This window comes from Phoenix dactylifera, chromosome 2 (genome assembly GCF_051530095.1).
Source record: "Phoenix dactylifera cultivar Ajwa chromosome 2, Ajwa_hap1_PhDact_Kaust_v1.1, whole genome shotgun sequence".
NCBI classification, from domain to species: domain Eukaryota; kingdom Viridiplantae; phylum Streptophyta; class Magnoliopsida; order Arecales; family Arecaceae; genus Phoenix; species Phoenix dactylifera.
The window spans coordinates 8,261,038-8,287,652 of record NC_143191.1 but is presented as its reverse complement, the minus strand read 5'-3'; the positions used below and the strand labels follow the sequence as shown (position 1 = coordinate 8,287,652).

The 26,615-nt window shown below is 42.3% G+C and overlaps 1 protein-coding gene and 1 pseudogene across 1 annotated transcript; one reads left to right on the top strand and one right to left on the bottom strand.

Moving 5' to 3' along the window:
* Positions 1-4,633: 4,633 nt before the first annotated feature.
* On the top strand, positions 4,634-13,691 carry LOC103721009 (uncharacterized; annotated as a pseudogene).
* Positions 13,692-21,358: 7,667 nt separating this feature from the next.
* On the bottom strand, positions 21,359-23,616 carry LOC148714540 (uncharacterized). The gene has a single exon (XM_088715198.2). It carries the CDS (start codon positions 22,687-22,689, stop codon positions 21,889-21,891), a length of 801 nt encoding a protein of 266 aa, XP_088571324.1. The 5' UTR covers positions 22,690-23,616; the 3' UTR covers positions 21,359-21,888.
* Positions 23,617-26,615: the final 2,999 nt, after the last annotated feature.

The following is a 26,615-nucleotide window of genomic DNA, read 5'->3' as shown; positions in this document are numbered from 1 at the left end:
TATATTAAGTTTGCACGGACAACAACGTGCAAATTTGGCATGTCTTCTTTTCTTCCCCGCCTCGGGTCAGGCGCTGGACCCCAAACCCACGCGGTGGCCCAGGCCCAAATCCGTAGGGCCCGTCCTGTGAATATCTTCAACCGAGAACACATGGGAAAGAAAATAGAAAACTTAATGGCCGGTCTGTCCTTGGACCGTTGCTTATGGACTGGTTTTAGAACAAGCGGTCCAGAGGCAATTTGATATTTAACCATACATTTTTTAGGATAAAAAAAATCCTTCATTTTTCATCATCCCTAAATACTCCTTGAGTTTCCAACTCCATTTTGTCAAAGTCTCTTTCCGATTTTCCGACTGATATTCTGTTGAAGCCTCCTCGATTTTTCGACTCTCTCTCACTCTGCTTTCTTGCTCGTCCAACTTGCGACTCTCCCATTCAACTTTTTCGATTTCGACTCACTTTTATATAGCTGGTCGGCTCTAATCATTCTTCCTAAACACTCCCGACTTCGGTCGACTCCTATTCTGTCCAAAACTCCTTTCCGATTTTCTGACTCCTCACTCTGCGTCCTCGCTTATCCGATTTTCCGATTAAGAATCACTTCCCTACGGTTGGTCAGAACCTTTCTTCCCAAACCCTCTCGACTTCCACTCCTCTGTCTGGCCAAAATTCTTTAAAACCTTATCTCTATGGCGTTGGCACACTAATTTTTGGCTTCCCAAATTCTGCACCCCTTCATATTTTTCTCTTCGCTCACCGTGTCACCCTCTCTTCCGCGTGCGTGGGTGTCTGTCGTTGTGTCTCCGACATGAGTCATATCTACAGTCTGTCTCAACTTCCTCCTCTCGTCGGATAGGTTAATCGATCAATCTACTGTCATCTGCTTTTTTTCTGGTCGATAGGGATATTTTGTTATAGCGCGGTCATCAAAGGGATCGAAAATTAATTACTGCAAAGAAAATTTCATATTCTCCTCCTTTTTTCTATACCAAAGCTTCTACGGCCATCATGCTCTCCCTCTCTTCCACTTTCCATGCCCCCCCCCCCCAACCTCCTTGCCGGTCCACCTCCTCCTCCTCCTCCTCCGCCATCTCCCTCTCACGCTCTCTTCCATACTCTCCCTCCTTTCCTCTCCTTCTTCCTCTCCTTCTTCTCTTCTTCCTCTTATTTTTCTTCTTCTCTTCCTCTCCCTCTTAGATTCTCTCACTCCAACCAAACTAAGAAGGAAAAAAAAAAGAAAAGAAAGAGAAGGAAAGGCTTTCCCTCTCCCTCTGTTTCTCTCTATATCTCTCTTCATACTCGAGTGCATGTTAGAGGATAGAGGGATTTGCCGATCTCCAGTCTCAAGAAGAGCAAAAGGGGGTTTTACGGAAGGAGAATAGGGGGAGCTCAAGGCGTAGTTATCCTTGCATCACTCGCTCCTTCGACAGCAAAAGATCCTGTGGAGGTACAAATCGAGAATATAGTAGATTATGGATGGAGATTGGAACATCAGTTTCTTCCACCAGTCGACGATCATCTGGAGATAGACAAATAGAATCAACAACATCAGGGATAGCAGTGAGTAGATGGAAGGCGACACTGATACTGTCAGGAGAATGTTGGAGCAGTTCTTCAGATTCAGGTAGACAGATCAGTTCGGGTGTAGGGGGTTGCCTATCAAGCCGGCTCCATGGGAGAGGGTGAATGCAGTGCTGGTTAGCCCGATCTCAGCCATGGAGGTCCAAGAGGCTCTTTGGTCCTTGGCCGAGGATAAGGCCCTAGGGTTGGATGGATTCTCTTCAGTCTTTTTTAGGAGGTATTGGCATATCATCAGGCAGAATGTGACCGTGGCTATCTAGTAGTTTTTTAGAATAGCCATGACGCCTTGAGACTGAAAGCAGACTTTCATCACCCTGATTTTAAAGAAGCAAGTTGCTATGGAGCCGAACCATTATCAACCGATTAGTTTTTGCACTACCCTGTACAAGGCTACTGCGAAGATCCTAGTGAACAGGCTAAGAAGCATCTTGCCTAGGCTCATCAGTCCTAAGCAAGGAGTTTTTGTTGGTGGATGGAGCATCATCGACAATGTTCTTACAGCCCAAGAGTTTATGTTTGACCTCTAAAGAGCTCCCGATCGGAGGAGCCTGATGGGTGTCAAGTTTAACATGGAAAGAGCCTATGACAGAATGAGCTGGAGCTTTGTGACTTACTCTCCGAAAAGTTTTGGGTTTCATCAAACTTGGATCAGATGGATTTCGGGATGCATATGGGCTCCTTCCTTTCCCATTTTAGTGAAGGTATACCTCACAATTTTTCAAGTTTTCTGTCGGACTATAGTAGCGTTGCCTGCTTTTGCCCCTCCTCTTTATCATCTATACGAACACATTATCCAAAGCGCTCCGATATGCTTCTGAGACTCATGCTATGGAGGCCTATAGGTTGATGGCAGATTTCATTCAGATCTCACATCTTTTGTTTGTCGATGACTGCAAGCTTTTGGCCCAAGCGATGAGGCAATTAGCATAGGCGATCTAGAGGATCTTAGAGAAGTATTGTGCGGCTTTTGGGCAACAAGTCAATTTGGTCAAGTCAGTTATTTGCTTCAGCCCAAGGATCAAGCCATAATTGAAAGGCCTCCATCAAGGAGATTCTGGGAGTAGGTGAGCAGGTGGGCACCATGAGATATCTTACCCATCACTAGACATTGCTTCGTAGTGTGGATTGTTCCACCATTGAGCAGAGCATTAAGCAGAGGCTTAATGGTTGGCAGTCGAGCGCTTTATCTATGATAGGTAGAGTCACTCTGGTTCAGTCAATACTCAGTTCGATCCCGATTTATCTATTATCTAATACCATCATGCCTCTGGCACATCTGAGGACCCTGGAGCAGATGTTCAGGAGCTTTATCTGGAGAAGGTGGGGGGGCAGAAGTGCTATTCACCTGCTGGCATAGGATGTAGTCTGAGAACCGACCATGTTTAGTGGGCTAGGTGTTCACTCCATGACTGTGAGTTGAGAGATCCTTACGGGCAGACATGCGGCCATGTAAATCTTGGAACTTGAGAGTCTTTGGTACACTTTGATGAGGGCCAAATACGAGACTCCGGCTGTTGTGCTCGATTTCTACATAGCGCGCCACAGTTCCTTTATTTGGAGGAGATCTTTGCTGGCGCCCCGATGGTGCTCCTTTCGATCAGATGGGTGATTGAGGATGGGCAAACTATTGATGTGCTAGAGGACAGATGACTGATAGAGCAGCCGCTCGGGCAGTGCCCTAACATGATCGCTCCTCTGTGTTTGGCTGAGTGCAGAGTCTGTGATTTGATCATCCTAGAGGCGAGAAGATGGAATGAGGGCTTTATTTGGTATGCCTTTCGGCAGCAGTTGGCTGAAAAAGTCTTGACATTACCAATCCCTACAGAGGAGAGACCGCAAATAGAAGGGTCTGGAGAGAGACAGGGAAGTCGAAGGTTAGCGCTCGAGATCTGCAAGATATGGTTAGCCCAGAAATGACTCAACAAATTGATGAAGGCAAGATCTGGAGGATGAGCATCTACTCCCGTGTTGCCTTGTTCATTTGAAAGGTGGTATGAGGATGTTTGCCGACTAGGTGTGTGCTGGCCAGAAGGGGAGTGAGGATCACTACAACATGCGAGGGATGCCCTAACATGAAGGAGTCCATCAGTCATGTTCTTTTTGGATACCCACAGGTGGCCTAGGTTTAGAGGTGCGCTCTGGCTTCATTAAGCATGCCGTAGGTTGTGTCATCGATAAAGAACTTCATAGGCCATATGAAAGAGTCCATACGGAGATCCAGCACTGCAGATGAGGGCATCAAATGTGCCTACATAGCCTATCACATCTAGCTTGATAGAAATAGCCGGATCTTTGAGGGCTGAAGGGTACACCCAAGGACAGTGATGGATAAAGCATTACTTCGTACTGCTGAGATTACTAGGACTACTATGGCAAATCATCTGGGACAACTAGGGATACCTAGACTCCACTCAGCTTTTGCAGCAACTAGGATTGTCTGTCTCTTGAGAGCCCTTATTTTCTAGCTTTCTTAAGGTGAACGTTGATGGTAATGTGTCCAAAGATGAAGGCAGAGGAGTGGGCTTTGTGATTAGAGGTCATCACTCTATACTAGTTGCAACCGGAAGACGACGCATATTCGACGTCTTTGTCATCGGAGTAGAGCTGAGAGCTGTATCGGAGGGCATCACTTATGCAAGGCTAGTATGGGTGCGGATGGTATCTACCTTAAAGGATGCTTTGCTACAGTGATTGAGTGAATTCAAGGAAGGAGGCCATTGAAAGGAAGGAAGGAGGGAGGGGGGCTCTTGTTGAAAGGTCAGTCCATGTTATGTTCAAGCCCCAAGGGTACGCGTTTTTGCACAGAAAATGGAACAACTCATAAATGTAAGAGATGGACCGGCGTTGCCCAGGTCTCGACCGTCTCATTTGCTACGCTATTTGCGTTGACTTGAGAGATGAATAACAATAACTCATCTCTCGGATGGATAACGTGAACTCAACGATAGGGAGCGAGATATGTCCCAAACTTGAGACCCAACGCGCCTTCTGCAACCTCTTGGCGATATTTGCAGAGTAGGAGGCTGCACGGTTTCTCTTCCACGGGAAAGCATGGAACTCGAACAGATACTGAAGACAGGGTCGATCTTGTTCTTCTTCTGGTCCTCCTCATGCTTACTGGTGCCATCCATGGTTGATGCCACGGGAGCGATTCGGCTCGGAAACCACACTGACTATCTATCACTGCTTGCTTTCAAAGATCAAATAACTCACGATCCCTCGAACGCTCTAAGCTCATGGAACAACACCATCCAATTCTGCAACTAGAAGGGTGTTACATGCAGCAGGAAGCACCAGCGGAGGGTCGTCACCTTGGACCTCGGCTCTCGGGTATTGGCGGGCTCTCTCTCCCCCTCCATTGGAAACCTCACCTTTCTTCACTGGCTCAACCTCGGAAGCAATATTTTCTTCGGTGAGATCTCACCGGAGTTGGGCCACTTGCGCCGGCTGAAATATCTCGACCTTCGTTTCAATTCATTCCAAGGAGGCATCCCCTCCAACTTGACCTACTGCTCCGAGCTTAAAATATTTCTCAACTTGGCTTGCAACCAGCTCATGGGCAAGATTCCAGCGGATATGGCCTCCCTCATGAAGCTTGGTGTGCTACGTCTCAGGAGTAACACATTGACCGGGGGTATTCCACCTTCCATCGGTAACCTATCATCACTCGCACGACTCTTCCTCGAATTCAATCTTCTGGGCGGAAGCATTCCGGATGATATCGGCCGCCTCGCGATTTTGGAACATTTTCAAGCGGCTGGCAACAATCTTACAGGTAAAATCCCTAGCAAGCTTTACAACATCTCATCACTGCAAGTGTTCTCTGTGCCGGATAATAAGCTGCAAGGAAGCATTCCATCTGATATAGGCATCACGCTTCCAAGGCTTCAACACCTCGCATTGTATAGTAACCAGTTTCATGGACCCATTCCAACTACGTTGGCAAATGCCTCGGGACTTGAACGCATTGTCATTCCAGATAACCATTTTAGCGGAAGGGTGCCATCTGAGCTGGGAAGGCTACCGGTCCTTTACCTTCTTAATGTAAAATGGAATCAGCTAGAAGCAGGAGATGCCAAGGGGTGGGAATTTCTCGACTCTCTCACAAACTGTTGCCAGTTAAAGGTGCTGTCACTGTCTCACAATATGCTAGGAGGCATGTTGCCCAACTCAATAGTCAACCTCTCTTCACAGCTCCGAGTATTGAATCTTGGATACAACCACTATATGTCAGGGAGAATCCTTCATCGAATTGAAAACCTGGCCAACCTCATCAAGCTTTCTTTCTCCGATAACCTTTTCACTGGTGCTATTCCAGAAAGCATCGGCAAGCTTGCGAGGCTACAGATTCTGTGCTTGTTTTTGAACAGTTTTGCAGGGCAGATTCCATTCTCTCTAGGCAATCTCACGTTATTGACGGACCTCTATTTGGGCCAGAGTAACCTGCAAGGCCCCATACCTCCGAGTCTTGGAAACCTGCGATACCTATCTCGCTTGGACCTCTCTACCAATCATCTTACTGGAACCATACCCAAAGAGATTTTCAGCCTTCCCACCTTGTCCCTTGATCTAAATTTATCTGACAATTCATTGGTTGGATCTCTTCCTCTGGAGGTTGGGAGATTAGAGAATCTACAAACTCTAGATATTTCTAGGAACATGCTATCTGGTAATATTTCCAGCGAACTTGGTGACTGTGAGATCTTGGAGAACTTATATCTGAGCAACAACTTGTTCCAAGGGACAATTCCCCAGTTCTTGAGCAACATAAGAGGCCTTCGAGAACTAGATCTCTCACATAATGATTTAACAGGGTCTATTCCAGCGTTTCTAGAGGACTTGAATCAATTGGAAATGTTGGATTTGTCTTTCAATCATCTCGAAGGTGAAGTGCCAGTGAAGGGGGTCTTCAAAAATGCTACTCAGGTTTCTGTTGAAGGAAATAATCGACTTTGTGGGGGTGCTCCAGAATTGCACATGCCTGCATGCCAAGGAAGATCATACAAAACGAGAAAGAGGCCTCTACTGCTGAAAACAGTGATTCCAGTAGCTGGTGCAGCCTCGTGTATGATCCTTCTATTTTCCTTTTTCATCCTTCGACAGAAACGAAAGCTGAAAGATAATGCTCCCATTGTACATCCATTGGAAGACCATTTCCCCAGAGTTTCCTACACTGAACTGGTTAGAGCAACCAATGGAGGGTATGGTTCTGTCTATAAAGGCATCCTGGGTCCTCACCAAGCTAAGCTTCGAAGAGCTTTCTAGCCGAATGTGAGGTGCTGAGAAGTGCTCGGCATTGAAATCTCGTCAAGGTCATGACTTCCTGCTCGATGATCGATGTCAGAGGCCATGACTTCAAAGCTCTGGTTTTTGAGTTCATCCCTAATGGAAGCCTAGATAAATGGTTACATCCAGAATTAGATGGGCATCATCATTCGAAAAGTCTAAGCCTGCTTCAAAGGTTAAACATAGCGATTGGTGTGGCTGATGCAATAGACTACCTTCACAACAATTGCCAGCCGCCTATTGTTCATTGTGATTTAAAGCCTAGTAATGTACTGCTTGATAATGAGATGATTGCTCATCTGGGGGACTTTGGTCTGGCGAGGTTCATGTCTAAAGCTGCAGCAAACTCCTTAGCAGACAAGAGTAGCTCAATCTGGATAAGAGGATCCCTTGGATATATAGCTCCAGGTACTTTCTGTTTTCGCCTAGGTCTTCTTCTTGACTCAATAGTTGTTCGATTTAAGATGTCCATGCTAAACCTTCTTTTCTTGTTCCTTTTTTATGATGTTAAAGATAATTGTTGAATAAATACATTTTGCTCAAGCATTTAAATGTATGTATTGCGGAATATGGTGCAACTGGTCAGGTGTCTACTTCTGGCGATGTTTATAGTGTTGGGGTATGTGGAGACCTTTGGTGATGAAGAGAATTGAAGGAAAATCAATTCTGCATAGTTTTCTGTCTGGCGGACTGTCGGAGTCGACTCGAGCTTCAGTCGAGTCGACTCGGGAACAGTCGAGTCGACTCGAGGTCTGTCGAGTCGACCCGAGAGGAGAAAGCCGCAAAAAAAAACCATGTTTCTGTCTGGACTGTCAGAGTCGACTCGAACTACAGTCGAGTCGACTCGGAGCATCGTCGAGTCGACTCGAGATACAGTGGAGTCGACTCGAGATCGTGCCAGTTAAACTGGAAGTTGTTCAGACGTGCCAGAGTCGACTCGGACTTCAGCCGAGTCGACTCGGGCTCGCGAAAAATCGTACGGACGATTTTCTTTTGGTGTTTTTGGTGGCGTTTCGACGGCTATGATCATCTGAAGGTCTTGAGACTATATATAGGACTCATGAGAGCCCTAGGGTAAGATTATTGGCCGTATATTTGAGAGAGACTCTTGTTTGTGAGGCTAGGGTTCTAGAGAAGAAGAGGATTGGGATCCTACTTCTTGTGCAAAGGGAATTCTGTGTGAATCTCTTGTAGATCGATCGCTTGTGATCGTTCGGGTGTGTGCTATCTCTGTAATCAGTTCATCCTTATTGAGATTTGGAGCGGTGGAGGACGTAGGCTATTTGTAGCCGAACCTCGTTACATTTTTGTGTTTGCTTTGCTATTTTCTTCCTTCTTCTTTCTTTGATCTTTGATAATCCGTTGCGGTGCTCAAGTGTTTTATCCTACTGATACCACGGGGTAATCTTTTGCCCTTCGTAGGCGGAGCGAAGAGGTGATCCTTGAGTCCGGAGTCGAGGGAGCGAGAGAGTGCTTATCCGTTTGTATCTCTCTTGCTTGTCCGACGTCGGTGGCGGCGCTGGTGTGAGTGGGTTCCGGTGCGGGGCGCCGACAACAATTGCTATCAGAGCTATTGGTTATTCTGCAATGGCGGATGAAGGGAAGTTGCGAATTGAGAAGTTCAATGGCACGAATTTCGGGTTTTGGAAGATGCAAATAGAAGATTACCTTTACCAGAAGGATCTCTATTGACCTCTTGGAGGTAGAGCAAAGAAACCAGAGAAGATGTCCGATGAAGACTGGGAGGTCCTCGATCGGAAGACGCTCGGCACCATCAGATTGTCACTTGCATCCCAAGTGGCATTCAACATCAAAAACGAGAAGACGACGATGGAGTTGATGGCAACATTGTCGCGGATGTACGAGAAACCCTCAGCATCAAACAAGGTATTTCTCATGAAGAGGTTGTTTAATCTTCGTATGAAAAATGGCGGCAGCATAGCAGAATACCTCAACGAGTTCAATGGACTCACGGCCCAGTTGGAGTCAGTGGAGATTAGTTTTGACGATGAGATTCGGGCATTGCTAATCCTCTCCGGATTGCCTGATAGCTGGGAGGGCCTGGTGATGGCGGTGAGCAACTCTTCGGTAACGGGGAAGTTGATTTTTGATGACGTTGTGGGAGTGCTTCTGAGTGAAGAAGCAAGAAGGAAATCTTCTGGAGCTACGGAGTCGTCTGGAAGTGCACTAAACACCTCTGACCGGGGAAGACAAAAGAAGGACGGTCGATTTCGAAGCGACTCGAAGTCGAGATCCAGCAGGTCTCGAGCACCTCAGAACAAGGGAGCGAAGTGCTGGAACTGCGGGAAGACGGGGCACTTTAGGAGGGATTGCAAATCTCCTAAAAGGAAGCAAGGCGACCACACCGAAGGAGTCAGCAAGGATCTGGCAAATCTTGCTGAAGACGGTGATATGGATGCCCTCGTTCTATCTTTGTCTACCTGTGACGAGTCTTGGGTGATAGACTCGGGCGCGTCTTTCCATGCTACATCCCAACGGAAGCTTCTTGAAGGATATGAGAAGGGAGACTTTGGCAAAGTCTACCTAGGGGATGGAGAGCCTTGCACCATACAAGGAAGGGGAAGCGCGGAAGTGAAGTTGGTTTCTGGATCTTCACTTGAGCTTGAGGACGTACGGCACGTACCTCAACTGCAGAGGAATCTGATTTCTGTTGGACAGTTGGCGAGCCAGGGGTACAAGGCTACTTTCACAGCTGATCAGTGGAAGATATCCAGAGGTTCGTTGACGGTGGCTAGTGGCAAGAAGGTTGGGACACTTTATGTCACCAACGGCACGGAGAACTCTATTGGAGTTGTTGCAGCAGATGTGGACACCAAGTTATGGCATTGTAGACTTGGGCACATGAGTTATCAGGGACTGGAGGTGATGCACCAGTTGGAAAAGCTGCAGGGTCTCAGGAGTGTTGAGATGGACTTCTGTGAGGATTGTGTTCTCGGAAAGCAGAAGCGTGTTTCATTCAACAAAGAAGGTAAACCTCGGAAGCAAGAAAAGCTAGATCTCGTGCACACGGACGTGTGGGGGCCTGCACCAGTTTCTTCCATTGGTGGATCTCAGTACTATGTTACTTTTATTGATGATGCTACCAGGAAGCTTTGGGTGTTCTTCTTGAAGCACAAGTCAGAGGTATTTGGGGTCTTCAGGAGATGGCAGGTGATGGTAGAACTCGAGACAGGAAAGAGGTTGAAATGCCTGAGATCGGACAACGGTGGTGAGTATTGTAGCAGGGAGTTTGAGGACTACTGTGCAGATGCTGGGATCGTCAGGCAAAGGACAGTTCCAGGAACACCACAACAAAATGGAGTTGCTGAAAGGATGAACAGAACAATTAATGAGCGTGCCAGGAGTATGAGGATACATGCTGGATTGCCACAGCAGTTTTGGGCGGAAGCAGTTAACACTGCTGCCTACTTGATCAACAGAGGGCCATCAAAGAAACTTGAATTTGGGATTCCTGAGGAAGCATGGACAGCGAAGAAGATTGATTTGGCGCACTTACGAGTATTCGGTTGTACCAGTTATGTCCATGTTGATTCCAGTCAAAGAAGCAAACTAGACGCCAAATCAAAGAAGTGTATTTTCGTTGGATACGGAGGTCAACAGTTTGGGTACCGGCTTTGGGATCCCGAACACAAGAAGATCATTCGTAGTAATGATGTGGTATTCAATGAGAAAATGCAGCAGAGCACTGAATCAGAAACAAAACCTGTTGAGCCGTGTTTTGTGGATCCTGAAGAGGAGTCTACAAATTCTGGTCAGAAGACTCAGTCAGAGCAAGAACCTGAAGCATTGGCACCCCCTCCACAACTAAGAAGGTCCACTCGTAGTACTCATGGGAAGCCTCCTCAAAGGTATGATGGGACTCTTAGTTATTTGCTGCTCACAGATAATGGCGAACCTGAATGCTTCACGGAGGCATTGGAGGTTGATACCAGGAAGGAGTGGGAGTTGGCCATGGATGATGAGATGAAGTCATTGGAGCAGAATCAAACATGGGATTTGGTGGATCTGCCCAAGGGGAAGAAAGCACTGTCAAACAAATGGGTTTACAGGCTGAAGGAAGAGCAAGGCGGGAAGAAGCGATACAAGGCCAGGCTGGTTGTAAAAGGATTTCAGCAGAGAGCAGGTATCGACTTCACAGATATTTTTTCTCCTGTAATCAAGATGAGTACTATTCGAGCGGTGCTGAGCATGGTGGCAGTAGAGGATCTTCACTTAGAGCAGCTTGATGTGAAAACGGCCTTTCTCCACGGAGATCTCGATGAGGAGTTATATATGCAGCAGCCGGAGGGATACATTGCAGCTGGCACGGGTGACTTAGTCTGCAAACTAAAGAAAAGCCTCTATGGTTTGAAACAGGCACCCAGACAATGGTATCTCAAGTTCGATAGTTACATGCTTGAGATAGGATACAGGAGATGTCAGGAGGATCACTGTTGCTACTTCCGGGACTTCGGTACATCTTACATTATCTTGCTATTGTATGTTGATGACATGTCAGTTGCAGGAGCTAGCATGCATGAGATTGCAAAATTGAAGCTGAAGCTGTCAAGAAAATTTGCAATGAAGGATCTAGGAGCAGCAAAACAGATCCTTGGGATGCGGATCAGTAGAGATAGGTCTAAACATATCCTCAGACTATCTCAGGCGGAGTACATCAGCCGAGTACTCAGGAGATTCTGCATGGAGGGTGCCAAACCTGTTGGCACACCGCTGGGTGCCCATTTTAAGCTCTCAAAAGGGCAAAGTCCGAAGACGCGGGTGGAGGAGCTCAATATGTCAAAAATCCCGTATGCATCGGCAGTGGGGAGCTTGATGTACGCTATGGTGTGTACGAGACCAGACATTGCTCAAGCAGTGGGAGTTGTGAGTCGCTTCATGAGCTGCCCAGGCTTGGAGCATTGGCGCGCAGTCAAATGGATACTGAGGTATCTGAAAGGCACTGAGCACATGTCATTGTGCTATGAAGGTTCTGAGATCCGGTTACAGGGCTATGTGGACTCAGACATGGCAGGGGACTTGGACGGCAGGAGAAGCACGACAGAGTACTTGTTCACCTTGGGCAGTGGAGCCGTCAGTTGGATTTCCAGGTTGCAACCAGTTGTTGCATTGTCGACTACGGAGGCGGAGTATGTGGCAGCCACAGAGGCGTGCAAGGAACTAATATGGCTTCAAGTCTTGATGAAGGAGCTTGGGAAGGAACAGAAGGATTGCATGTTATATTCAGATAGTCAAAGTGCAATTCATCTGGCAAAGAATTCAGCTTTCCATTCAAGGACGAAGCATATTGACATACGGTACCACTTCGTGAGGTCATTGCTCGAGCAGGGACTCGTCAAGTTGGAGAAGATTCATACAAGTCAGAATCCTGCAGATATGTTGACGAAGGTCGTCACGGTGGAGAAGCTGAGGAGTTGTTCAGCTTCTGCTGGTCTTCATGCTTGAAGACGTTGAGGAGGCATCGTACCTATTTCACTAGGATGATTTAGTTTCAGTGGGAGCACAGAGGAGAGCCAAGTAACAAGAGGATATACCCAAGGTCTCCAAGTGGGAGATTGTTGGGGTATGTGGAGACCTTTGGTGATGAAGAGAATTGAAGGAAAATCAATTCTGCATAGTTTTCTGTCTGGCGGACTGTCGGAGTCGACTCGAGCTTCAGTCGAGTCGACTCGGGAACAGTCGAGTCGACTCGAGGTCTGTCGAGTCGACCCGAGAGGAGAAAGCCGCAAAAAAAAACCATGTTTCTGTCTGGACTGTCAGAGTCGACTCGAACTACAGTCGAGTCGACTCGGAGCATCGTCGAGTCGACTCGAGATACAGTGGAGTCGACTCGAGATCGTGCCAGTTAAACTGGAAGTTGTTCAGACGTGCCAGAGTCGACTCGGACTTCAGCCGAGTCGACTCGGGCTCGCGAAAAATCGTACGGACGATTTTCTTTTGGTGTTTTTGGTGGCGTTTCGACGGCTATGATCATCTGAAGGTCTTGAGACTATATATAGGACTCATGAGAGCCCTAGGGTAAGATTATTGGCCGTATATTTGAGAGAGACTCTTGTTTGTGAGGCTAGGGTTCTAGAGAAGAAGAGGATTGGGATCCTACTTCTTGTGCAAAGGGAATTCTGTGTGAATCTCTTGTAGATCGATCGCTTGTGATCGTTCGGGTGTGTGCTATCTCTGTAATCAGTTCATTCTTATTGAGATTTGGAGCGGTGGAGGACGTAGGCTATTTGTAGCCGAACCTCGTTACATTTTTGTGTTTGCTTTGCTATTTTCTTCCTTCTTCTTCCTTTGATCTTTGATAATCCGTTGCGGTGCTCAAGTGTTTTATCCTACTGATACCACGGGGTAATCTTTTGCCCTTCGTAGGCGGAGCGAAGAGGTGATCCTTGAGTCCGGAGTCGAGGGAGCGAGAGAGTGCTTATCCGTTTGTATCTCTCTTGCTTGTCCGACGTCGGTGGCGGCGCTGGTGTGAGTGGGTTCCGGTGCGGGGCGCCGACAACATATAGCTATGGAATCCTTCTCTTGGAAACGCTTACTGAAAAGAGACCTGTTGATGATATGTTCAAAGATGGCCTAAGCCTTCGAAAGTTTGTCGAGATAGCTTTCCTGAAAGAATCATGGCGATTGTGGATCGCTAATGGTGCTCGCAGAGGATGAGAGTAAAGCTCGTGAATGCTTGGTATCCGTGGCCAAAATTGGCCATTCTTGCTCAAATGAGTCAGTGAGAGAAAGATTGAACATGAGTGATGTTGCCACCACCATGCATGTAATTAGGGATGCCTACCTTGGGACTCGAGCTCATTAGAAGAAGATCTGGTGAAGCTCAAGTGGAAGGTAAAGGCATCTTGCCTCTAATGATTGTCAAGTTGCAGCGTTTGATGTTGTAAACCTATTTCCTAGTGTTGAACTTCTTTAAGACTTGAGCTGCGAGTTTGTTGTTTATGTTCTAATTGTGGCTACAAAGTATTAGTAATAAATCTCCGCATATATTGTTTTTCCATATAAATGGAAGTTTCACTCTAAGCGAATTTTTTTATCAAATGTTTGCATTTTAACATCAACCCTGAGTTCCATTAGCTAGCTAGACTGTAATGTTCTAATGTGGCTAAACAATTATCATATTAGTTTTTGCCCCGAAGGATACAATTATTATGTGGAATTGGTAGCACGACTATTAGTTCACTGCAGGCCGGTTATAGTAAAAGAGAGTGAAAGAATGGAATCACGGAGAGAGAGAGAGAGAGAGAGAGAGAGAGAGAGAGAGAGAGAGAGAGAGAGAGAGAGAGAGAGAGAGAGAGAGAGAGAGAGAGAGAGAGAGAGAGAGAGAGATGGCCAAAACTCATTAGCCTGATACTTTCATTAGGAAGAAGAAATAATTCTGAATTTGAATTACGTTGATGAGTATCCAGGAGCAGTATGGAGAAAGGATAAACAAAGCAAAGATAAATTTACTGAAGCATTACAAAGTAGAATGAAATGAATTCTATATGCTCTAATTTTGTCACTAGACGAGCGATATAGAAAAAGAACTATACCATTACTTCCACACAAAAAAAACACTTCCAATAGAACTAGAACTTTCAGAAAGCAGTCATGATTTCAGCATGCGAGAACAGTCAGTTGATTCAAAATTTAGGCATCCCAAAAACCTTCAGGTCGAATTGGAGCATCGGATCAGATATTCATGGTTTTCACAAAAACACAAGTTCGCATAGGATCCTAGGTTCCAAGCCCACCAAATGGTCACTTGCAAACTTGTTACATAAGAAGAACGTTCCATATATATCACTAGAAGAACAAGCCTCTTAAGCAAGTTCAGCAATAAATTGAGTAGTCTGATGTAATGGTTTAGATCACATGAAGGAGAATGTTATGCCATTAATCTTTTACATTATAGTAGCTGCAGGACTCCTATGGGGAATAAATGTCTTGCCTAATCTCATCCATTGTAGTGCCTAATCCAATGGCATAAAAAATCCAATCGAGGAGTGTTTTGAAAGCTGAAGTGTCCTTTTTCAGAAGTATAAAAATCATGGTAGGAGGTGCCACAAAATACTTTGTTCTCGTAGGGCTGTTGGCTGGGGAAGTAGCCCTTATGTCAATTGTTTCCTAAGCTATTTTAACTAGCTGAACAACAAAATAGTCTGGTTTCAGACTATATAACAGAGGAGAGAGGACAACTCTTTATCTGGGGTAGGAGGAAGCAGCTGAACTGCAGCAATTACTCCAACTTGGTGCTTGTATCTGTAGGCAGTGACTAGGTGATTTGAAGCCATGGGAGAAGGGGTGGGATCTGCTAGTGGCAACAGATGTTGCCAAATATGGCTTGAGAGGGATTTCTCTTTGTAATCTCTCTCTCTAATAAAATTATGTTAGGGACGTACTGTAGTGCTACAAATAGATCAACTATGGATATTAATATCTGTATCCATTTATATTCGAAAAATACATATATAGTTATGGATGTTAATCGAATGCAAAAATTTCTATCTATATTTATTTTAAACATGAATATCGGATATTAAAAATATGGATATGAAAATGATATAAGTTGTATAGTTAAATTCTTGCAACCATAAAATCAGATATATTACTGAATAGAAGGTAAATTAAGTCAATAATATGACAATATGATCATTTATTTTTCTTAAAAAATCATGAATACTATATCAAACTAAACAATATTATTAATGGAAACAGTCTTTTGGACACGGATAGCATAGTTAACCATCCATATCTATATCAATTTTTTTTGACAAATAAGGATATTAATCTAATGCTCAAATTTGTATCCATTTTAAGATATACTTGGATTTTTTTTGATGGAAGAGGGGGGTGTCATCATTAGTAGTGATTCACCCAAATCTTATTAATTTCGAGAAACTATTTACAAACTAAGTAGAGAAATTATTCGCCCAAATCTTTTGATTTTGTTCTAATTTGATCTTGGTTTTTGTGTTTTCAAGGGCTAGGGAGATTTTGTAAATCATCATGTTGCCCGATCTTATAGAAAAGGTTGAAGTTAAAGGTAGAGTGTAATCTCTGTTTCTTGCCTACCATCCAAGGTTCTGATTGGGTGCTCTCTCAATGTCCATGCCTCTAACCAACAGGGAAACTATCATCTAAGTTCATATTTCTGAGTCTATTTAAATAGTCAGGTAGATAAATATCCAACCTTTTACAACAATTTACATCAAGTGCTTTAAATCTTTGACTCAACTGATCCCCCTTCACCTTTTACCTCTTCGTTATCTTCAAATCTTAGTCTTCGAGCAACTAGGGTTCGGAAGGACTCAATGAAGCCTGGCAATTGCAACTGGCCGCCAACAACAACCGTCAGATTTCAATGGAGGTGCCATGGAACCAGATTTTGGTCATTAGTTTGGCTTTAATTTGTCACGGTTTTCGCATCTGAGTTTTCTCTAATCAACTGAACTGAGCTCAATTTTTAATCATCTGGTTTTCATGTTTTAGGCACTTGAATTGACTTGGTGATACAGAACTTTATGTATACACCCTGTTGGAGTAAATTGGCAATTGTTTTGATTCACAAGGTTGTCTATGTTTTAAATTCATGGGACCAATTTCTTAGCAAATGGTTGCACATTTCACTGCTTATTCTTTAGAAGTCACATTTTCAACCTCTTTCTAATGAGAAATAGTATTAGTAATCATCCTGTTGTTATGGATGTGCTAGAGGGCAGATGATCCTGGGTTTTCTTGCATGTTTTGCCTTGATGTATGTATTAATGGAATATGATTTATTGATTGCAAGGAAACTAAGATTTAATATGATGAGCACCTTTAGATGTTAGTTTATCTCGCATGCTAAAGCATCCATAAGTATGCCTAGTTTCTTTTAATTTTGTTCTAATTTGTTCTTGGTTTTTATGTTTTTAAGGACCAGGGAGAATTTGTAAATCATCAGGTTGCTCAATCTTACAGAAAAGGTTGAGGTTAAATGTAGAGTGTAATCTCTGTTTCCTGCCTACCATCCAAGATTCTGGCTGGGTGCTCTCTCAATCTCCATGCCTCTAACCAACAGGGAAACTATCATCTAAGTTCATGTTTCTGATTCTATTTAAAGAGTCAAGTAGATAAAATTTCAACTTTTTACATCAATTTATATCAAGTGCTTTAAATCTTGGCCATATCTACTTCCCAATACGTTCCCTTTCTCCATTCCTATGATTCAATTACTGATAGCATCTTGAAGCTCAATAGTTTCTTTTTGTTCCGTCCATTTTGCTCCCTTTGACATGCCTTTGGCCTCAGAATTTCTCCATTCTAGCTTATATTCGCATCTGCATGCAATTCTGCCATGTCATCTAAATATGGATAATATGCTCTAAGAAAACAAGATCTAGTATTCCGCTGATTAAAAAAAAAAAGAAGATAACTTAGCATATATTTCCGAAAATGTAAATTAGATCGCAACAATGATGGTTGAGTTTTCATTATTTTTGTCCTATGGAACAATTATGTTTGTTAAAAGTTCTTGCATCATTATACTATTTTGTATATCAGTAAATATATTTTTGGTTATCATATATTTTATTTCTTTTAATTTGAATGCAGTTGTTATTAATCATGTCTTCTAGTGGGGCGGTTGAAGATGCAAATAGCAAATCAGTTGAGCCTACAAATCAAACATAGGGGAAGAACAAAAAAGAAAAAGCTAACATCTAAAATTTGGGATGATTTTACAAAGTATGAAGTAGAAAAGGAAGTAGATGGAAAAACTATTAAAAGAGAAGAAGCAAGATGTGATTATTATAAAAGAACATTTAATGGAGCAAGTACTTTAGGAACAACACATTTGAAAAATTATCTTGCTAGTTATCATCGATTTTTGAAGAATGTTAATGCTAAAGGCCAACAAATATTGCAAATATCATTATTAAAAAGAGGACGATAGTTGTTCTTTGGACACATATAAAAATGATGAAGAGGTTTGCCGAAAGAAGCTTGTACATATGTTTGTTATGCATGAATATCCATTTTCTATGGTTGAGCATAAAGGATTTATGGATTTTATTAAATCTTTGTGGCCATCTTTTGAATTAAAGAGTCACATGACTCTTAGAAAGGGGATTGTGGAGGCATATTTAGAGGAGAAAAAAACGTCTATGATATGTTTGGTCCATTATCTTGATGGATAAGTGCAACCATTCACTTCTAGACAACATAAGTCATATTTATGTGTGACAACACATTTTATTGATGATGATTGAATTTTGAAAAATAAAATAATTAATTTTATGTATATGGGAGGAAGACATACGGAAGTCAATTTGTGCAACACATTCATCAAAAATATGATTGATTGGAACATTGATCGTAAGTTATTTGTATTAACCTTGGACGATGATCATGCCAATGATGTTTGTATTAGAGAAATTGTAAAAAGGCTTCAAGAAATACTTGTATATAATGGCCAATTCTTTCATGTGAGATGTGTTGCACACATTATTAATTTAGTTGTACAAGATGGACTAAAAAAATTAATATAGCAATTGAAAATATCCAAAAAATGGTGAAGATCGTTTGAAACTCTCCACTACAATTTGAGGAGTTTGAGAAAAGGGCTAAAGAATATAATTTGGAGACATATAAAGTTTTGTCTCTTGATGTCCTTACATAGTGGAACTCTATGTATAGGATGCTTAGAGATGTTTGTTACTATAAGGAGGCCTTCAAAAGATTAGAGTGCTTTGATCTTATAAATTTGATAGGTGTCCAACAAATGATTAATAAAAATAGATAAAAGTATTTTGTCAAGCTTTAAAAATTTCTATAATATCACCAAACTTCTTTCAGGCACAACATATCTAACTGCAAATCTTCTTTTTCAAGAATTTTGTGAAATTCAGCAGCAAATTGTTGAATAGTGCACAAATCCTAAGGATCAATCTTTTCTCTCTGTGGCATTATCTATGAAGAAGAAGTTTGACAAATATTGGTAGGAATCTAATCTTGTGCTAGCAATGGGTTCATTCTTAGATCCTCGCTATAAAATGAAGATGTTGGAATTTTATTACTCATGGATATATCCTTAGAATAGAGAAAAAGAGATCGGTGATGTTCATAATATCATTCAGAGGCTTTAATAGTGAGAAAATTTTCTTCCTCTTTCATTCCACTTATCCATGATATTGGTTTATCAAGAGATAGTGGATATATTTCTAATGAGTTTGATGAGTTGGAAGGAAGAAAAAGAAGGTTCGTACAATTTATGAAGGAAAATGTATGGCAGCAATAAGTTAAAATATATTTTGATATATATATATATATATATGTGTGTGTGTGTGTGTGTGTGTGTGTGTGGAGGAACTTGTATGGCCATGAGTTAAAGGTGATATCTTTGATATTTTGGCTGGTGAAAATCTAATAGCCCAAAATATCATATCTTAGCTCGGATTGCAAGAGATATATTGGCAATTCTAGTATCTACAATAGCATCTGAATCAGCATTTAGCATAGGTGGATAAGTGATAGATGCATTCCGAAGTTTATTAGATTCTGATATTGTTGAAGCTATGATTTATCTTCCAGATTGGCTAAAATATGAGAAAAAAGATATTTTTTTATATTTTATATAATATTTTTATAAAATTTAACTTATTTATAGTACTTTACTAGCTTTTTTTTATTTTGTTTTAGGTACTATTGCATCTATTGTTCATGATCTTGATTCTCCTGCTGTGTCGGATAGCTATTCTATCTCCGTTGAAGATTCAAACAAATGAACATCAATTTATATACTATAATAAGGTAAATGAATATGATACGTAGTTTTAAAAAAATAGTTTATTGTTTTTGTTTATATATGTTAAAACTATTATACTAATATCATCATTTTTATTGCAGGATGATTGGAGCATTGAAGATTGGCACATGATATCATTTCATTACATGAACTATTCTACTTATTAGTTTATGAAACTGCGTTAAAAATATTTGTGTTGGAATGTATTTGAAATTTATCTTTGAATGAGATTAACTATGGTGAATGATGGTTGTGTTTTTGATACTATTTCTACATTTACATATTCGTTCTTATATTACTTATCTTATGGGCATTATGCTACTTATTTGAACCATTTATCATTTATAGGAGCTCTAGTGAGAAAGTAAGTATGTATTTATTTTTTGAATAATTTTTGTTTAGAAATATTCAATATTCATACGTCTTAATTGACTTTCTTATTTTCTCATATTTGTATTTAGGTCATTGTATTATGAGTATGAACGAGCATACACTTATGTTAACTAGAGAGCGTTCGTGATCATTTGGATTCTCAATATAAGATACTTTTTATCTCTTTTTCTGAATATCTTAGAGTACCATGATTTACTTCTTGCTTTAAATAGAGCTTTGAATTATGATTCTCTCTCTCTTTTTTAGAATATCTTAATACATTCCAACATACAAAAATAGAAATCATTTAGATATCCTCAATATATTCCTACAAACAAATAGGTATGGAATTCCAAGAATGATTAGTCTAAAAGAATTTCAATGCTAGAAAATCCAGAAATTAAAGAGATTTTCTTTTAAGAAAAGGGAAGCTATCATCTTTGAGAAATGTTCCCTTGATCAAGTGGTGGTGGAGAAGGTAGCGGTCATAGTGATGATTGTATTGATGGTTGTGCTGGTGCTGGTGGTGGACGTGTTAAGAGAAGATTGTGGTGATATGGTTTGGTAGCGGCAGCAGTGATTGTTATGGTGTGTGTTGTAATATAGGATAGACTTCTAAAAGGCCTCCACTGGGGCCCTTAGCTCAGTGCTAAGGCCCATTGCATGAGCCAGAGGCCTACGTAGTGTGTCCAAACCCCATGAGAATTTTGTGAGATGTAATACGGCTTCTGGAAAAATACATGAACAGATTTCACCTATCCTAGGGCATTTGGAATGATACCTTCTTATCTTGACTTTCAAGCGATTGTGAGATTGGAACCTTGTATATTAGGGTTCTCTTTTTTGTACTCAACCAAGCTTTCTCCTATCGTTAGTGCTTATTGGCCATACATCAAACCCTAGAAATCTCTATGTTCTCTCTCTCTCTCTATCTATCTATCTATCTTTTTTTATTTGCTTTGCTTTCTCTTGATCTAACATCCTTGAACAACAGTGGTAGCAATGGAGGTTGAGGAGAAGATGATAGTCACATGATGATCAGGATGATGTTGGTGAAGGCCGAGCAGACGACGACAACAGCCGAGGCAAGAGTTAGGGTTTTAGGATATCCTTTCCGAACATCCACAATAATCGATCTATATTGGATAACCTTCGGAGACTTGCTACTAATGAATCTACCATCCACATTCATCAGACACGATGTGATGAAAACCAATTAATACATTATAAGTATTTCATATCAATTGGATCCACATGAATCATATTCTTGCTTCACTGAAGCAATCACCCAATTAGATTTTTCATTGTATCCTTTTTATTAGAAAATAAAAGGAAGGAGAAGAATCAGAACATATGAGACGCATTTCTTACGAACAAACTCATGGGAAAATGGCATTCCTATTTGCTCACTTTTACACGCTTTAAGTGCAAACAAGCCAAACCATTGCCATACCTTGCAAAGCAAAGACCAAGTCAAAATGTCCCCAATCACTCCCCCCTCAACATCCTTTGGACGCCTCCACTTGTTGCTTCACCCCTTGGGTAATCACCAATACCCAAACCCTTTGAAAAAAAAAAAAAAAATGCTATCATCATCAATTAATGTGCCAACCCAAAGAGACACACCGCTCGACAAAAGGGCGTTGGGCTCCTCCGGCATCGTACCCCAAGATGCCGTATCGATTTCAATACCCGCACCCAAAATTTTATGAGTACCACCGTATGCATGAAACCAACCCACCCACGCAAAGTCTTCTCCCCTCCCTCTTTCTTTTTTTTTTTTTTAACCTTGATAATTAATTAATATAAAATAAAATAAAAGGAAAAAGAGGTCCATCGAATCTCATCCGTCCATCTTCATCTAAGCGGAAGCTTCGACATGCTTCTTTGGCGGCCGCTGGATAGGCCCCACCGGCGAGCGGAACCCGACGGTGACCGCGTCGTAGACGCACCAATGGAACCCCGGCGGGCGCCCCTCCTCCTTGGCTCTCTCGCACTCCTCGCACATGGCCGGCCGCTCTGGCGCCGCCGACCTCATCGCGGCGGCGTCCCACGCGAATGCCCCATCCGCCGCCGAGTACGGGTAGTACGCTGCCGTGGACAGGAGGTACCTCTCCCTCTGCCGCTGGAGGTCCCGCAGCTGGCTCTCGTAGTCCCACAGCCCCAGTCCGACCGCCTCCGGCATCAGCGCCGCGATCGCCGGATCCACGCCGCCGCCGGATCCCGCAGGGTTCCTCCTCAGGATCGTCTTCTCCGGCACGGTAGATGCGGCGACGGCCTTCCTCTGACCGGCTTCTGCCTCCCCCGCCGCGGCGGCGGCGTCGTGCCGCTGGCCCCGGCGGGAGCGGCCCCGCCTCTCGCGGCGCGAGCGGCGTAGGACGGCGAGGACAAAGCAGTCGCGCTCGCGAGCGATGGCAGCGAAGTCGGAGGACTCGTCGATGGGGACCTTGCGGCGGACCTCCGGCGAGGCGCGGGCCTTCTTGCGGCGGACGAGGGAGAAGGAGATCTGGTGAGGAGCGATCCCGATCTTCTGGCTGATGACGGCCTGGAACTTCTTGAAGCCAAGGGCGGGATGGACCGCGACGGTGCCGATGTCGATCTCCCGCTCCCCGTCGAAGAACACGACGGGGAAGGAGGCGGCGGCGGCCGGCAGCTCCATCATCTCACCCGCGAGGTGGCAGCGAACTCCGGCACGATTCCGGCGCGTCAGGGAAGAGAAGGGACATCTGGATCGCCAAGGCGAGATAGGGTTTTGAGGGGAAAGGGATCGAGGGGGCCGAGAGCCTTATAAAAAGGAGGGTTTGGCGGTGGAGGATTGGGTAATTTTCCTGAAGCAGTTGGGGATATTTTGGGTAGATGGGATATTTTCTTTGTTTGGTACATAATTAGATAATTTCTTAGGATGGTAGATTGCTTGGGAAATAAGTCACAGCCAGAAAATCTAGTTCTGTCCCGGGTTTCCGAACTTGCCCTTTTTATTTGAATTGCCATTTCAAGTAAAACCAGAATAAATAGAGTGAAAAAAATGATCGCATGAAGCAAATGACAACTTATTTTTCTTGCACCATACAGGTTTCCTTCCTTAACAATCTTCACAACATAAAGAGTACATCTCTATCAATTACATTGTACTATAATCCTCTATGGTCTCTGCTAAGGTATCAAGAGAATTTGAATGTCTTACTGCTTTTGTGAAATTTTTAAAACTTCTCAGAATCTCTCATTACGCCTTCATCAATAATAATGAAGAATCGAAGACTTGGAGATTCTCCCCTATTAGAATGAAATCACAAGTTTTTAAAGACACTAGCTCATACCTTTGAGCAGAAAACTGAGACAAAAACAGTTCTGAAGAAAATTAGTATATGATTGACCATCTAATTAGAGATTGTTAATGACAAACTCTTAACTAATATTAAGCCTGTATAATTCAGTGCCAAAATCTTTATGCATCCTTGCTCGAATCCTTTCACTTTTTGTTACAGGGTCACCAACCCATCGTCATAATAAATATTCCAAAAATCATGCTTGTAAAGGTTAATAAAACATCCAGATTTCATATCATGATGGTAAAGATTTGAAAACTTGTATTAATTGGGAGGAAGGATGAGATAAGAAGGCACTTACTTTTGTTGAGCATGGTAGATTTGTTGTGCTGTAGTGAGACCGAGAAAAGCAAAGGGAGGAGGAGAGGGAAAAGAGACAGAGAAAGAAAAGAGAGGCTTTAGGTCGCCGATGTATAGTCCGACCACGACCATCGTAGGGTGAAGCAGGATAGGCAGTGGCAGAGGACAGCGTCTACCTCGTCCTCAAGCTTATGGAGGCACCCTCCGCCTCACCCTCTTCTAGAATCACTTGCCCCTTTTTCCTAATAAAAAAATTAGAAAAAAAAACCAAAACCAAGTCAAATCTTGGCCGACGAAATAGGTGGAATAGGAAACATTTTTGGTCCCCCTTCCCAACCCAACGAAGATCTTCTTCGCTACCACTATTGCCTCTAATTCAGAGGGTTGCTGCTAGGGGGAGGCTAGCCTTCTTCCCCCACTGGTCCAAAGAGAGAGGGAACACAAGTGAGCGACCAAGATCTCCAATCGGAGGAGAGAGAAACTCGACAGTGGGGGAGAGAAAAAGAAAGATAAAGCAACTAAAATCCAGGATGAGGAGAGAAGAAAACACAAACATGCAAAAAAGGGTGGAAAGAAACCCTAGCCGTGTGGGGTTGTTGCTGAGAGAAGAATTGCCTTCCTCTCCTTACGGTCGTAATACTAACCCTAACCCTAACCCACAAGGGATGGGGAGAAGGAGAGGGGGTGGGGATGATGAGAGGCAAATGGGATGAATGGGGAAGGAGTACAAAGGGAGGAAAAGGAATGGAAGAGATGTACAAGTACAACCGAGGTCAATTAGGTGGGGAGGGACATCCATCCTCTCCGCCATGCCGTGCACGCCATGCAAAAGAAGTGAAGAAAGGGCTCTATGGTACGTTGATGACCGACATTTGGCATACTTTAGGATTGACACTTGGCACGCTCCGGAGAGTCCTGGGATAGGTTGACGGCCCATACTTGGTGCGTTTTGAGGGCTGAAACTCGGAGTGCTCTGGGGCTAATGCTTGGCGCACTCTGATGGGTGCTAGCAAAGCTCGGAAGGAAAATAGGGATGGTCCACTCAATAGACAAATTTGAAGCAAAAATGGAGAAAAATAAGAAAAAATATAGTATTGTTGCTTTCTGAGCTTGATACTTGGTTGCGCTGGAAAGTTCTGGACTCTCCTTTAATGTATAGTATAGATTTGGTGGTTTGTTATTATGTTAGTATATACCTCTCAGATTGCATGCATATATTTTAAATAAAATATTTATTTTTATCTAAATTAATATATTAAGTTTTACCTTTTGGCTTTTTTTTTTTTGTTTTAGAATCAGAGTTTTACTCTTTCAATCCCTATATGTCATTGCAAATGAAAACTGTAGCTTTATAGCACTATAAGTTATTGTTTAGTGGTTCAAAAGGAAAATTAATATCTTGTTTTTTCAGTAGAGATTGAACCTTCTTATATTATTTATATGTTACATGCAGTGCATATAATTGTGCAATTTTTTCATCATATATTCTAATGATTATTATATAACAAAAGTAACAATTGTTATACTATTTTTCTCATTGTTCATCAAGTTAAAACAGTTCTTTTATTCAGCCTCTAAGCTAGTTGGAAAATAATAGTCCATCTCAAGACCAGTGAAAATCAAATGATGCTATCAGTGGTCAATAATATATAACAAATATTATTTCTTCAAATATCCACCATCTCCTATTACAATGATTTGATGTAATAACCAATGCTTTATTCTAGAAATTTATAAGTGCAACTAAAGTAAATAACAATTGTTCGATTAAACGCATCAATCCTAATTTTGTAGGAAGTTCATTACTAGCTAATATCAATGTTATTATAAACATATATACCCTAACTAAATGTCCAAACTTGATCCTGAAAAGTTGGTACATCTGACGTATCCTTGCTTATATGATCCTCCATCATATCTTCAACAACGTCTCCACCAAAATTGGATTCGGGGGATATGCATGCAAAATTTCAGTTTAATAGAGAGAAGTTAGTATACTTGAAAATTTAGCAAACCTTTATTTAATTATTCTTCCATTTGCCAATAAGAAAATAAACAAGGGATATACCATAAAACATAGGTGTTTTCCTTGTGGAAAGGTAAAAACCACCAATGATTGGGTTGGATCAATGCATGGGCTTGCTACTGATGTTTGAACTGGAAAGGATAGATAGTAATGGATTCTACTGCCCTAATCTTGAAGGACTTTCGCCACTAGATACTACCTTCTTGGTAAAGCACGATAACTATGGTGCTGCACTATTGGGGCTAAGGATTAAGAACTAAAAGAAAAACAAAAATAACAAAAAATAATTGAAAGATAAAATAGAAATTCTTACCATTGATTTGCAAAGGGTCTATTTTAATAACTATAATTTAATATTTATACATCTTCTTTTAACTATTAGATAGCTATCTTTCTTTAGTGCTGGTACCTATTCTTTCTGGTTACCACCACTTCGATTATTTTGTCTTTGATCGTTGTTGCAGTTAGTTTTAGTCTCTGCATCAAGCTCAACTTTTCACATCCTAGTTTTTGGTAATCATCCTTAGTTTTACTAACAACAGAATATAACTGGCCTTTCATTCAACACCTAATCTCTTAAATCGACTATATTCATCATCGGCCTATACTCAACTCATCTTTTGGGACTCTGCCTATGCCTCAAGTAATCATATAGTTTGGTTCAACCAGTTCCTTTAAATGTCACTCAGCATGTCTTATGTGAAACATGGTGACTTGATCAGTCTATAGAGTCTTTTCCTAATCTATTCTTTAACTATCTTTCGCCCTTCCTTAATCTTAATCACATGGCATTATTTAGCCAATCTTTATGTCTTTGCTGAAAAAAAATGATGTAAGTAGTGATACCCAATACTAAATCCAATTACCAGCCTTCGAGCTCATCTTATTAAATCAAACCTGAAGGCCGAGATAAAAGCTTCTCATTAATACTCAATT